We start from the raw sequence: 13,385 nt of genomic DNA on the forward strand, positions 1-13,385 counted from the left end.
TCAAGAAGCGCCACCAAGTGGCCACAAGGTGGTAGTTAGTTGCACGATGTGATATCGTCGTGTTGGTGTTGTTCCCAGATCATCATGAAAATGTTGTTCCAGGATCAACATTGCAAGTGACCAATTAGATCATCCGTAGTTAGTTATAGGCATATTCTTAGAGTGTAAACAAGAACAAAGCATTTCAGGGGGGAACGGGAAATCAAACATTTCATCATCAAACATTTCATCAGAAATAAAATCTGTGCAGAAAAGCTAACATTGGGCACAATTTTCAGAATACGGGGCTGAACCCCCTGAATCCTATTCCAAATTTATTATGTGAACAGTGGAGCTGGATAAGACTTTAAATATAATTTTGTGTTAGATAGTTGCTTTGCAAATTGGAAAAAAAACCTTATTTATGCTTTTAACTTCAGTAAAAGTTATAAACCTGCTGAAGTATTTTAATAGTGCACAAGTTGCTTCATCAATCAATGGTGTATATATGTCTGTGCAGTGGTTTAGGACCGTTACCTCACAACAAGAAGGTCCTGGGTTTGAACACTGTGAGGAATTTATATGTCCTTCTTGCTCGAACTTGTCATAAAGGCCAAGCGTAGTTTGTAAATTGTTTAAATTGATGTTATTGTACTTCTGTGCAGTGAATCTGGTATTACCCTGGCTTATTGAACAGAAAGCAAGTCTTTGGGGGAAATATGTGAATGGGGTAATTTTGGAACACTATAGAGGACATGATGCTCTGGTTGGTTAACATTTGCTAGGCAACCCCTCAGTGGAACAAGTCCAGGTTGACCAGTTTACCTGTTTTCAGGTAAGTTCATATCATCTCTTATGCAACAAGAAAAAATGACCTAAAACTATATTTTTGCTTTTTGACAAGTGGTACGCATTACTTAGTTTAAGAGTGTTACCCTAACAACGGTTATCAGTGTCTCTGCAGTGAATAACCTCTACTCCCTACTAACAAAGTTGGACAATTGACATGTTTGAAATGAATATTTATCATAAATGAATATGCAACAAAACTGCCAGTGTGATGAGACAAAAATCTCTAAGCAGTGTGTTATTCAAGGGAAGGCCTTAGTTTTATCTTTTTTTTCAGAAAAAATGTGTTCCATCCACTTGCCCTGTCCCAGAACAGATTGTATTTAGATAGATAGATAGATAGATAGATAGATAGATAGATAGATAGATAGATAGATAGATAGATAGATAGATAGATAGATAGATAGATAAAAATCTCTTTTATGTTCTTTTGGTTTCCCGAGGCCTTAGCAACTGGAGTCATTTTTGTATAAAAATTACACCAAGAGAGATCAGTGTACACAGCTTTCTGTAAATGTCGTAATGGGGTTGAAGTCATGATACATATTTAATACACTATGGAATTTAATTTTTATCTTAATATTATTCTAATAAAGACGGATTTTTTTTTTCAGTTTTCTGGAAACTCAAGAAACCCCACAAGTGTGTGTAGACAGAAGGCAAAAGCTGTTCTCTAGTCGGACTTTAGATAAAGGACTTCTCCATCATAAGGATTAGTGACATCTGACTTTTAATAATTATCAAATTACACACATTGTGTCCTTTAAACGTCCCCGGGTAGGCCGACTCTTGACTTCAGAAACATGGCGCACGAGTTGAACTTTGACCTCGGAAATTTATTCAGCCTCGTTTATCTGTTCGACAAACTGCAAATCCATCACTCAAGATTCTCGCGATAATTGGCCCCCATATATTAAGACACATGGGGGTGCCTCGTCCACTTGGAGAAGCGTAAGGTTTCCTTGAGGATCTTGGCCATCTTTGGAAAAGTCAGAAGTCTCGGATCTCCACAAGAAACAACCAATCATGTCGGACGCGGTGATTAGTTTTATGAAAGACTTTTTGGCCGGTGGCATCGCCGCTGCCATCTCCAAAACAGCTGTCGCTCCCATTGAGAGAGTCAAGCTGTTGCTGCAGGTAAAATGACTGAACCAACTGCTGCCTCTGGCACGGTCGCATGTCTGCTCTTTTGTGCGTAAAGCGTGCGTAATTGTGGGGCTTCTGCGATAACTCAAACACAAACTGTAACACAAGAATTCTTTTTCAAGAAAGAAAGTTGTATGGTCCTTTGGACTCATTTGGTCTCGTGCATAATGCCAGTGGGCACATGAGAGGTCACGGATTGATGTGGAAATAGTTTTACGCGCTGAATTACGCAGAATTCCTCTGGTGACAGTAAGGGTGGCAAGCCCTCCTAATAAGCGTTGCAGTAAAAGGACCATAAGCAGCTAGTTCATCATGCTGTTTGTGCTTTTATTAAGTTAATTAATCCTTTATTATTACAGAAGACCGCTGCAATAGTCAGTGAAAGTGCTCTGCTAAATTTAACTTGAAGTGTGTAATCTAATACACAGTGAGGTCTCAAGTGACAGGAGTGTGCCTCTGCTGGGCCTACAACTACATCATGTCTGTCCGGAGAATATTAAACATAGTAGTCTAAGATTATGTAAACACCAAAATGATGTATTTAAAATTAAAATTTTGCTCAAATATTACATACTATTTAGAGAAAATGGTCCCTGTCGTGTCAAGGTTTACATTTACATGGAACTCTGGCACACGTGTGTCCAATACAGAACTTTTATGCTTTGTTTGCAGGTCCAGCATGCCAGCAAGCAGATCACAGCAGAAACACAGTACAAGGGAATCATTGACTGTGTGGTTAGAATCCCCAAGGAACAGGGCTTCATTTCTTTCTGGAGAGGCAACCTGGCCAATGTCATCCGTTACTTCCCAACCCAAGCCCTCAACTTCGCCTTCAAAGACAAGTACAAGAAGATCTTCCTCGGTGGCGTGGATCAAAAAAAACAATTCTGGCGTTACTTCGCTGGCAACCTGGCATCTGGTGGTGCCGCTGGCGCGACTTCGCTCTGTTTTGTGTATCCTCTCGACTTCGCCAGAACGAGGCTGGCTGCAGACATCGGCAAGGGCCCAGCAGAGAGAGAGTTCACTGGTCTTGGAAACTGTATTGCCAAGATCTTCAAAACCGATGGCCTCAGGGGTCTTTACCTCGGATTCAACGTGTCAGTGCAGGGTATTATCATCTACAGAGCGGCCTACTTTGGATGCTTCGACACGGCTAAAGGTGCGCACACCTGTTTCACTAGAATGTATTAACAGTGTACATGTGCATTTTACACATGGGTGACTTAACTTGTGCTTCTTATAGGTATGCTGCCAGATCCCAAGAACACGCACATCATCGTCAGCTGGATGATCGCCCAAACCGTCACTGCTGCAGCTGGTCTCGTCTCATACCCCTTCGACACAGTCAGACGTCGTATGATGATGCAGTCTGGACGCAAAGGAGGTGAAACCATGGCCGATTTGTTTGGCCTAGTTATTGCACAGTTATTAAGCATTCATGTGAGGGCATCATGCAACATTATTCATATCCGTTTTTTTCTTCTTCTTCTGCTCTTTTTATTTCCAAAGCTGACATCATGTACAAGGGCACAATCGACTGCTGGAAGAAGATCATCAAGGACGAGGGACCAAAAGCCTTCTTCAAAGGTGCCTGGTCTAATGTGATCAGAGGCATGGGTGGTGCCTTTGTGCTGGTGCTTTACGATGAGTTCAAGAAGTTCACATACTAAACTTTCAACCAATCCCCAAGGAAACCCTTTACTTTGTTTAAGTCTTATTTCTGGTGATACAGTGATAACAGCTTGGTGAATTTACAGTGTGGGTGTCTACAATATGACAGCCCAGGTAAGGAGGGTGGGTGAACTCCAAAAGTGTATATATCCCATCTAGGACATGCCAACAGGCAGTCGTTCAGTAAAAGTCAAGCAGGTGGAGATTTTGTGATGACGCACATGATGTTGTCACTTCAGGTCATGCTTCCCATGTTAGTAAGTTTGTGAAGCAAGTTGAGGAGACCCATGTGTTATGCTGTGACCACTCTGATCCTCATAAATTATTTTATTAAGAATAAAAACGTATTATTCTAACAGTCCAGTCTTTTTGATGCATGCACTGTTGTCACAGTCTTGTTGGTTTTCATATTAGATATTCTGTTTAACTCCCCACACAGACACCAAGCCAACATACACAATGCTTCAGAAGTGAAGCAGCAAAGTGCGACTTTTCGATTTATTTATTTATTTAAACCCATTTTTTTTCTGCTGTCCCATCAATTGTTTTCCATGATAAAAGCTCATAAATGCAGCTTCCAGCAAGAATGTTTTGAACAAAAATTGCATCTTTAAACAGGAGACCATGGTCTCCTGTTTAAAGATGCAAAACAGCGCACTTTTAATTGGTGGGAAAACAGCTTTAGTTAACAGGAAACAGAATAAATATAAACCAGTAAACCTTTAAATAACTTAAAAACACAATTTCTTTGTGTATCCTATTTAATCAAGCAATGTAAAAAAAGGTTACATTCATAGGAACTGAAATTCAGTCATAATAAACAATAATTTGTACATTTATACCTTCAACAAAGCAATATCTCCTGCTTGTGCAGCTAACTTAAGTACTGTGACACTGCTGCAGAAGCCACACATACCAAATTTCAGATTCAAAGAAAATGTTTATAATGGATACGCATGGTGACACTAAAATCACTGAAGAGTTGATTAAGCCAGATGAAAGTATGCTGAACCCATTTACATAACAAGAACCTTTGAGCTTTGTACCTTTTAAATATTTTGCGATGCAAAGATATCAACTGAATATGGATAACAGAAACCAGATTTTAGCAGATTAAATGTTGTTAAGCAGCGCTCTCAGCACCAGGCTGCCCGGGCTGCAACTGGTTTTTTTGACCTGGGTGAAGGTCTGCTGCTGGAGTCACTGGAGGGGAGTGATGCCCTGGAGTTGACTGACCTGGGACCTGCTGGGTGGATAACAGAAACATGCTCTCTGATTACAGGCTTATCATTACATTTTAATCAGAAAATAACACACCTTTAAAAATCATTATTACACTGCTAAGAAAATATGTACATATTTGAAATTGTTATTAAAAACAATCAGGCAAACACACACATATACAAGTGTGTTTTATGAGAGTTGGAATATGTTATTGGTTAATTATTTCAAATTTTATTTTAACACCAGGAAGCAACAATGAAACAAACATTAAAAAGCCAAAAAGGTGTTAAGAGGAGAAACAGTTTGTCAGTTACTGAGCTATGAATTTCATTTCATAGCAGTGTTAAGAGCTGCTTCTTACAGTCTTCTCATTCTCTTTAATCCAGTCTTTGCAACCATCTGGAGATAAATTTGCAGCCGTCAGTTTGACAAGACTGTGTACCACATGCTGATGCCTTTTTCTACCTTAATTAATGCAACACAAGCAAATAACAGCAGGCTTCTCCAAAATGTCTCCACACACACTCCTGCAGGTGGTGTGCTTGTGGAACAAAAACACTGAGGTCTGCATGCAAAGGTTTTTTTTATTTATTGTTAATATTCTGTAGCTGTGCTTTAATTGCAGTATGATAAACTGTAACTGGAGGAGGATATAGCATGTACTAGAAGGCACGTGTCTGTTATCTAAACTAAAGTACTTAAAATAAAAAATTGTTGGAAAACAGCCAAAGATGTAAGACACCAACCTGAGGTAGTCCTGCTGCTAGATCGATCTTTCTTTGTGGTGGACCTGCAGATGGGATATGAAGAACCTCCCAGGTATCCGGCTTGGCGCTGATAGTCTGCCAGTTGCTCTGAGCGCCTCAGGCCAGGTGTGGGCTTCACAGACTCCAGCCTCTTCAGGAAAGCCTGAGAGGAATAGAAAGATTTTTACCTCATAAATACTCAAAAAATACTGTAAAGGTAAACTGTTCTCCAACCAATGTGGGAAGTAACTACATTTAATTAGGTACTGGACCTAAGGTACTGACAGAAAAAATACACACAGTTTGTAATATTGTATGTGATATAGACCAATGATGCCAAACACCAGTCCCATCAGGCCCACTAATGTTTAGAATAATCAACTTGTCACAGTTTTTTGTTTGTTTTGGGGGTTTTTCAAACATGAAGTCAGTGAGATTGTTTCTTTCAAGTGCTTAACAAATCTATTAGACCACCACCCAATGTTAGGGTTATGCCAAAGCTGCCCAAAATTAACTACTGTATTGGCAAAAATATATTTTTTATGTTTAGGTAATGGTTAACTCAACACCAAGCTGGTGTGCAAGCTTTTTTATTAAAATAAGATTTTTAACGCTAAAAATATAATAATTATTTTTCATGAACTTTAAAATTTACCATTTTACAAAAAAGCTGAAACAAATAGTAAAGCAAATGATTATTTTTTGATTAACAAGCTAAATTACCGTTTGTTTGGGTTTTTTTGCAATACTCAGCAGAAAAAGTTGAATATTAGGCTTGATTCATTTCAGACTTCTCTGAGAAGTCTAGTCTGCTGTTTCAAATTTCGGTATAAAACATTAATTCAGTGAATTAATTGAGCAATTTTAAGTTTTAAATAGGTTTTTGACAGATTTCTAAAATATTTGTGTTCTCTTGTTTTTATGTGGTCAAACAGTTTAAGTGCTCTATATCCCGCTTTGGATGAAACTGGTGTGACACTCTTGATCTAAACTAAGCAGCACAGTTAAATATAGATAAAACAACTTGAAATGAACACTGTGCAAAAGAAATATATGGTAAGAGTTTTTTTTTTTTAAATAACTTTTTTATTATTTGATTTGACTGGATTGATTGTACAGCACATACACTAAAATGTATTTTAAAACAATCTATATCTTAAAAATAAGTCACTATTTTATTAAATAAGTCAAACTTACCAGTCAACAATTTACCAGTTGCTGTGCACCAGGACTTTGCGGAAGGTACACAGCAACCCCAACAAAACAGCATGAGGCAAATCAGTGTAGACAAGTGGCTAAATGTCATGCATGCACTCCCATACGCAGGGTCTGCTGTAATCTCTCAGTGAGCAAAATGTCCATATGAAGCAATGTGATGAGGAAAAAGCTCAAGCATCACCAGACCGTCGTGCTGAAGATCAAAAGTCTTCCAGAGGGCATGAAAAGGCAGTACAGGCTTCTAAATACTGCCAGAATTGCCACCTACTATATTTCTAATGTTTGCATTACAGGAGACATCTTCAATGAAAATCTACCCATTGTATTATTATTATCATTATTATTATTACTATTATTGATTAATACTATTATTATTATATCATTTCTTTGAAAGAATACTAAGTGTAGAGTGTAACTGACCAATTCAAATACATAGAAGTGCTACTACTTGTGGTGTCTTACATGTGTGATGTGTGGGGCGTATACACTGATCACACGGGCAGATTCAATTACTAATCTCTAAGAATAGAGAAGGCGAAAAGCACTCCTGACGCAGAGAGATGGGCTCAAGAGAGAGGACAGTCTGTCCTTAAAACCACAGAAACATTCCGCCTCATAGGAGCAACAGCAGGGATTAAATTAAAATATCGAATCATTACTACAGGAAAAGATGAGTAAAAAATATAAGGAGTCAGGTTTTCACTTAGTAACACCAGTGCCTTCCTGGCTACCAATAATTAATACATCTTTACTTCCCCATCTCCTCTTTTGAACCTCTGCTGCACTTAGATATAAAAAATGTGGTCATGTCAGGTCAATATATGGGATGAGAGACTAAAGCTGCAGAGATTGAACTCTGTCAAATGTCAGTCTGTGGCACTGCTGCTGGCTGCCACCTGCTGCCATCTGTCCAAGTCTTTCCATGTACGTTTGCAGAGGTGGCACTCTTGGACTGACGATAATTCAAATCAAAACACATCTCTATTCTTTATTCTCTCTATTCTGTTTTCTACTTAAAGTATTTGTGAGGAAACATCTTTTTTTCATAAAATGTTTTCATTATGTTTCTTCAATGGTTTACTAAAGGGAGTTACCGACTTGAGTAACAAGTCTAGTAACAAGTCTAGTGGAAAAAGTCAACTTCTATAGTTACATGTTGTATTTACAGTCTTTTTAAGAATTTAAAATACAGTAAGAAAAGATTGTTTTTAGAGTAGGAACCCAAAAACACTTTGGACGTCCCCTAACAAAAAATAATGCCAGTGTTTAAAGATTAAATCACTCTGCCTCTATCTAGCAAACTAAAAGTCATTTTTATTCTATTAATTTCACATCCATAGACATTTAGATTCAACAAGAAAAAAAAACAAACAACTCTTTTTCTTTAAACTGTAAAGTTTTAACTTGAATTAGTAAACCTCAAAACCAGTCCTATGGTTTCTATTTGGCACTTATCAGACTTATATCTCTCTGCTCTTTTCCATATCCACTCATGTTAATAATTATCTTTCTTAGTTTTGAGAACTTCTGTGAGGTGTTGTTCTTTTCAGTCTTTCTACTCAAAACCATATGGAAGAAAGTTGCTTTCAAACATGGGCATTTTGAGATATTTGAAAAACAAGCTAATACAAATACTGAATAAATAGCACATATAACAAAAGAAAATACATTTTTTTATCCTTTCTAAAAGTTTGGTGAAAAAAAAAAACCCCATGAAAACAATGTAATAACATGGCTCTAATGGCTAATGCTGCTGTGCAATTGAAAGTCAATTTAAAAATATGTTGCACTAGCAAAAGTTAATTGAGGGTTAGGGTAACCCTAACCCTATTGAGGGAAGAACACTTGGATATTTTAATTTTAGTTTAGATAAATATAATTATATGATTGAAAACTGGCATTTCTTTCTACAGATTATAAGTACACTGCAAGGACACAGGAGTAATTTAGCATACAAGTTTTCCCCAACATTACATAGTTGGGGGGGGAATCATCCAATTCAATACATTGCTGGATGAAGAGTTGTACGCCTCTCTTCTGTTGTTTGCAAAAGACAAAGACACACAGGCAAATAAATTTCTTACCCAGTTTATCACAAATGTTTCTCTTGCTATTAAGACCACCTAATATAAAAAAATTAAGCAAATCAAGGATTGAGTTTTGACCCAAGAAGTGAAACTTACCAGGTTCTCCCGCTCAATCCGTTGCTGTTCTCGTTGCCTGTTCACTGCACTGTGAGTGAGGCGAATTCGAGGAGAGTTACTTGCCCCGTGGCTTTTCTTCACTGGTGCGCTTCCCAATCTGGGACCTGGAGAGAGGCGAGACAGCTCGCGAAGTAGTCGCTGATTCTCTAAATCAATGCGCCGGACCTCCTCATTGCTGAAGGAGTAATTTTTCCTGTTTCTCCCTCCAGGATAGTGGAAGACCAGTTTTCTTCCTAGCTGACTTTCTAAATTGAGAGAGCCTGAAAGGAAAAACAAACAGTTGTATCATAATTATAGTTTCACATTTTGTGCTAGTGGTGGAAAATGCTCTGTTGTACTGATGCTCAGGTCAAGCATCAGTACAACAGAACATCCTCTGCAAGTAGCTAAAAATGAATCTTTTTCAACTTGTTTTGGGGTCTTTTTTTTTTTTTAGGTTTTAGCATTTTTCTTGTGAATTTCTCTATATAAATAAAATTGTACTTACTTCTACTGCTTATGTAACATTTAGTTCTCTGATATGGAAAACTGAATTTTTGAAGAGCCATAGTCTTGAACTACATTTCTGCGACCTCCATCATGTACATTTTGAACAGTCACGAATAAGCGAGGTGGAATCTTTTTGTGCACTTTATTTCTTTGTCAATTTTTAAAAGAGCTTGCTCTGTAATATAAAGAACACTCTGTGCAAACCCCTTCTGAGCTACATTTTGAAAGACGGCAGTATGTTGAAACCAAAAGAGAAAACCTTGAAAAAGATTTTTATGTGAAGCAGAATTCAACAAAAACTCACAAATCTTTGTGTGGACAACTGTTTTTATACATGTTACAATTACTTTGGGGGAAAAAAGCTGATTTACTGAACTCACGGAGGAGAAATAAACTTCTGTTTTACAGAGAGAGAGAAGCTGATATAATGCTTACACTACACTTACCAGATAAAATCTTTAGTGAAATGCATGTTTATGCAACAGTTCCTATTTTTCAGGTTTGGGGCTGAAGTGTTTTTTATAGTTAGACTGCAATTTTAAGTGTAACAAATTTTCATGTCATTTTCACCACATCAATGGACCTTTTTCATAGCCGCTATTCTGAAATGTGTTTGCAGGTTAATTATGGCCTTGTCCCTAGTAATGCATGCTGTCTCACTGGAATGGGTGTGGCGTTATAAAGGAAATGTTACCATAATACCTTTTATCTATTTATGCTTCTATGACATGTCAAAACGACTGCTGTGAAAAGAGGCCTAGGCCATAACTCCATGTGGGCTTAGAAATACAAGTATTATAACGTAAAGCTCAACGGTACTCACACTCATCTACATCCTGATCTGAGTCGTCATCTTGTATGTTTCTAAGACCACTGGAGGGCACACTCTCCCGCGCCTGCTCCTCTTTATGACTTTCTTCTTCAACCTCTGTGACATTCAAGTCCAGTGACTGGAGAGGACTGGTGTCAGGTGAGGAGAGTGGGGTCACATCTGTCACTGTATCATCTGAGTCTGCCGTATGGAGAACAGGCAAGTCCCGAGGCCTTGCTGAGCCTACTCTGGTCCTTCTTATTCCTGGACATGAAGAAGAAGTTGCACTTGGTTTCGGGGGGGCAGGGGACTCTAAGCTGCTCTGGTGACTGCTACTGCTATAGGAGCCCTCAGAGTCTGCATCTGCACTGGTCTCAGTCGATGAAAGAGAAGGACTCTCAGACCTTCTCAGAGGAGCTGAAGGACTTTGGTTGCGCAAATTTCTTATTACTTTTTTAGAAGACTGTTTATTTCTCCTTTCAGAGCTGGCACTGAATGGTAATGCTTCTCCTTTGGTCTCTTTTGGACTCTGGATGTAAACATCTGTATTATCTACCTCTTTGGCTTTAGCCAGTAAAGCCATGAAGGTTCTACTGGACCTTTTAGGTTGTAAATTGGTGCAATCTTCACTATCACTGCTTTCACTGCTGACTTTATCTGATGTACTGGAAAAAGACGATCTACTGCTCCTATTACTGGTCTCCGCTTGCTTTAGATGTTTTCTTGTCTGATCAGTCCTTGATGACAGATCGCCATGATAATTCTCTCTGTGTTTTGCATGTAACTTGTCATGTGCTTTTGAGATCTTCTTCTCAGCCTTCAAGCCTTTCTCCACCTTATGTTCTGCATTTGCGCTGCTTTCAGCACAATCGCTGTCGAAAAACGAGTGATCCACTTCACCTTCCAGTTCACTGGGGTTGAACATGGCAATTTCCCCTCTGCACACCTGTAAGGATGTAATATGAGACACTTAAATAATTATTTGTTTTTTAACCCATTTATTTAACATAACAGCTAACTTAGCAAAACCTGCTAGAGTGACTGCTTTCAAAGACTGAAATGAGTGGCCAGGTGTCCCTCTTTATGTTGGATTGCACAGCATTTTTATCCTTTGTGTCCTGTCCCACATATCAAGACAATGTTCCACATTTTACCTGGTTCTAGCTTACAAACATCCTCACAAGAAACGTGGTTTAAACAGACATGTGCAAACAGGGATCCATACTGAAATACAAAATAAAAGTTTAACATTTTTTTTTTAAGTTTTTTGCAATATAAAACAGGTAACACTGCATAAATCCAAGAAAACCACAACAAGAACAATAAGAAAGTCCAGTGAACTCAGTTAAAACACACGATGGAGAAATGTTGATTTGCACAAGTTACAGAACTTGAATCCATTTCTAAACAATGGCAGATCATCACTTCAAACTGCTGTATGATCATCAAGTGAAAGGAAATTGTGTGAGGATGTTTATTATCAACCCAGGAAACAGCAAAGCTCGAGCCTGCCATGAACTGGAAACTGTTTGACCACCAGTGCCACTGGTGGTCGAACTACAGTGAAGAGTTTTACATCACCATGTACTGAGGGGGCGCCAATGAAAAAAGACGCCCCTGTTCCAAAATCGAAACCTTCAAGTTCTTCAAGGCTTTCTTATTCAAAATTTGTGGACCATGCTTAAAAGTCATGGTCGAATACAGGAAACCAACCAGTTTAAATGAACTCTACTACTTCTGCCAAAAAGAGTGGCCAAATACAAAACCAGAATTATACCAGAAAGTTGCTGATGACTACCAAAGGTGTGTGCTCAGGGCACAACTTGCTAAGGGACACTTAACCAAATATTAGTGGGGGTGCATGTATACTTTTGACTTTGTGTGGATTAGAGAATCTACATTTAATTAAAACTTATGCACCCAATACTAGAGTAATTAAAGATGTAGCTTTATAATCATTCTACCCTGGAAAAAGAACAGTCCACAAAAATTAATTAAAAGCCCCAAATTAACAAGATATTCAGGCCCATGATCTGTATGTGATCCTTTGTGTCAGATACAGTAACGGTAGGTCAATAAAAGACATCTGCATAGTTTGTGGCTGTGTGTTTTTGTTGAGGTTAGATAGTAAATCTTATACTATCTTGTAGCTTTAGCAAGCTTTGTCACATATAAATCAAATCTTTGCCCCATATTTCGCTTGTCGGTCCCCCTAGAGTAGCCTCTTCAATACTTTTCCTCAGTGCAAAGACCGGATTTCATTTAGCTTCAAGTGGCATAACAGCAAACTGTTGTGAAATCTATCCATCAGTGTGCAGCAAGCTTCAACCACTAACACTATTGGTTATCTGTTTACCTACACTTTCAACCTCCATTACTACAATAATATAACAATGTATGTAATAAAGTGTGGTGAGTATAATGCTTTCACGTGTGTTTTAAACCATAAACAACACACGTCAAGCCTTGCAGTTAACTAACGTTAACAGTAACATAGCTAACTTGTCCAATTCGTTTGGTTTAACTAACTTAAGCTCCAAGAATACCTTAGTTATCTTACCTAACGAAAGAAGGCACGAAAGACCGTTTGCAAGTTTCTTCTTCAGAAAGAATGTCAGGAATCTGAATAAATACAGAGCAAACCTGCAGTAAAAAACACATTTAGCGTTAGCAGGCTATAGCTTGAATAACACGGTGCCTGGTAACTACGCGACGTCACTTCCTGGCAACGGTCGCCTTAGGAGATCTCTGCAGTAGTTAAGAGAAGCAGTCCACTCCAGCCTTTTATCGCTATGAGGGCTATTAGAGTTTGATTTATTTAATAAAGACAATCACAGCAAAAATTCAGACGTGGATTTGCTAAATCCGATTATTTCAATCAAAGTAAGTTAAACTGATTACAACAAAATTTATTTTTTGGTACTGAATCTAACAAAAACGCTTTGTGTTATATTTGAAAGTATTTAGGATAAATTTCAATTAACGTACAATTTGCAAACTGCTTTCTTGTTGAGTAATTTTAGGAAAAGTTCATTTTTATTATACTAC

General features: G+C 38.1%; 2 protein-coding genes across 3 annotated transcripts; one reads left to right on the forward strand and one right to left on the reverse strand.

Moving 5' to 3' along the window:
* Window positions 1–1,751: 1,751 nt before the first annotated feature.
* Window positions 1,752–4,001, forward strand: slc25a4 (solute carrier family 25 member 4). Its single transcript, XM_003452246.3, has 4 exons — window positions 1,752–1,965; window positions 2,647–3,133; window positions 3,218–3,358; window positions 3,484–4,001. Exons 1-4 carry the CDS (start codon window positions 1,855–1,857, stop codon window positions 3,642–3,644), a joined length of 900 nt encoding a protein of 299 aa, XP_003452294.1. The 5' UTR covers window positions 1,752–1,854; the 3' UTR covers window positions 3,645–4,001.
* A 387-nt stretch (window positions 4,002–4,388) lies between these two features.
* cfap97 (cilia and flagella associated protein 97) lies at window positions 4,389–13,103 on the reverse strand. Of its 2 annotated transcripts, none has more exons than XM_005457021.4 (5): window positions 12,898–13,103; window positions 10,350–11,283; window positions 9,017–9,297; window positions 5,616–5,778; window positions 4,389–4,888 (listed from the first exon to the last, which is right to left on the reverse strand). In XM_005457021.4, exons 2-5 carry the CDS (start codon window positions 11,260–11,262, stop codon window positions 4,782–4,784), a joined length of 1,464 nt encoding a protein of 487 aa, XP_005457078.1. In that variant the 5' UTR covers window positions 11,263–11,283; window positions 12,898–13,103; the 3' UTR covers window positions 4,389–4,781. The 2 variants fall into 2 exon arrangements, with proteins under 2 accessions (XP_005457078.1, XP_005457077.1); XM_005457020.4 differs by having other exon boundaries at window positions 4,389–4,891.
* Window positions 13,104–13,385: the final 282 nt, after the last annotated feature.

This window comes from Oreochromis niloticus, linkage group LG6 (genome assembly GCF_001858045.2).
Source record: "Oreochromis niloticus isolate F11D_XX linkage group LG6, O_niloticus_UMD_NMBU, whole genome shotgun sequence".
Classification (NCBI taxonomy): domain Eukaryota; kingdom Metazoa; phylum Chordata; class Actinopteri; order Cichliformes; family Cichlidae; genus Oreochromis; species Oreochromis niloticus.

Bases quoted from the DNA above. Each gene is read 5' to 3' on its own strand.
- slc25a4 (XM_003452246.3), top strand. From the start codon at position 1,855: ATGTCGGACGCGGTGATTAGTTTTATGAAAGACTTTTTGGCCGGTGGC. The intron at 3,134-3,217 runs GTGCGCACACCT...TGCTTCTTATAG, and splicing joins ATGCTTCGACACGGCTAAAG to GTATGCTGCCAGATCCCAAG. The intron at 3,359-3,483 runs GTGAAACCATGG...TTATTTCCAAAG, and splicing joins GCAGTCTGGACGCAAAGGAG to CTGACATCATGTACAAGGGC.
- cfap97 (XM_005457020.4), bottom strand. From the start codon at position 11,262: ATGTTCAACCCCAGTGAACTGGAAGGTGAAGTGGATCACTCGTTTTTC. The intron at 9,298-10,349 runs GTGAGTACCGTT...TTTTCCTTTCAG, and splicing joins AGATCAGGATGTAGATGAGT to GCTCTCTCAATTTAGAAAGT. The intron at 5,779-9,016 runs GTAAGTTTCACT...TATTCCTCTCAG, and splicing joins GGATTGAGCGGGAGAACCTG to GCTTTCCTGAAGAGGCTGGA.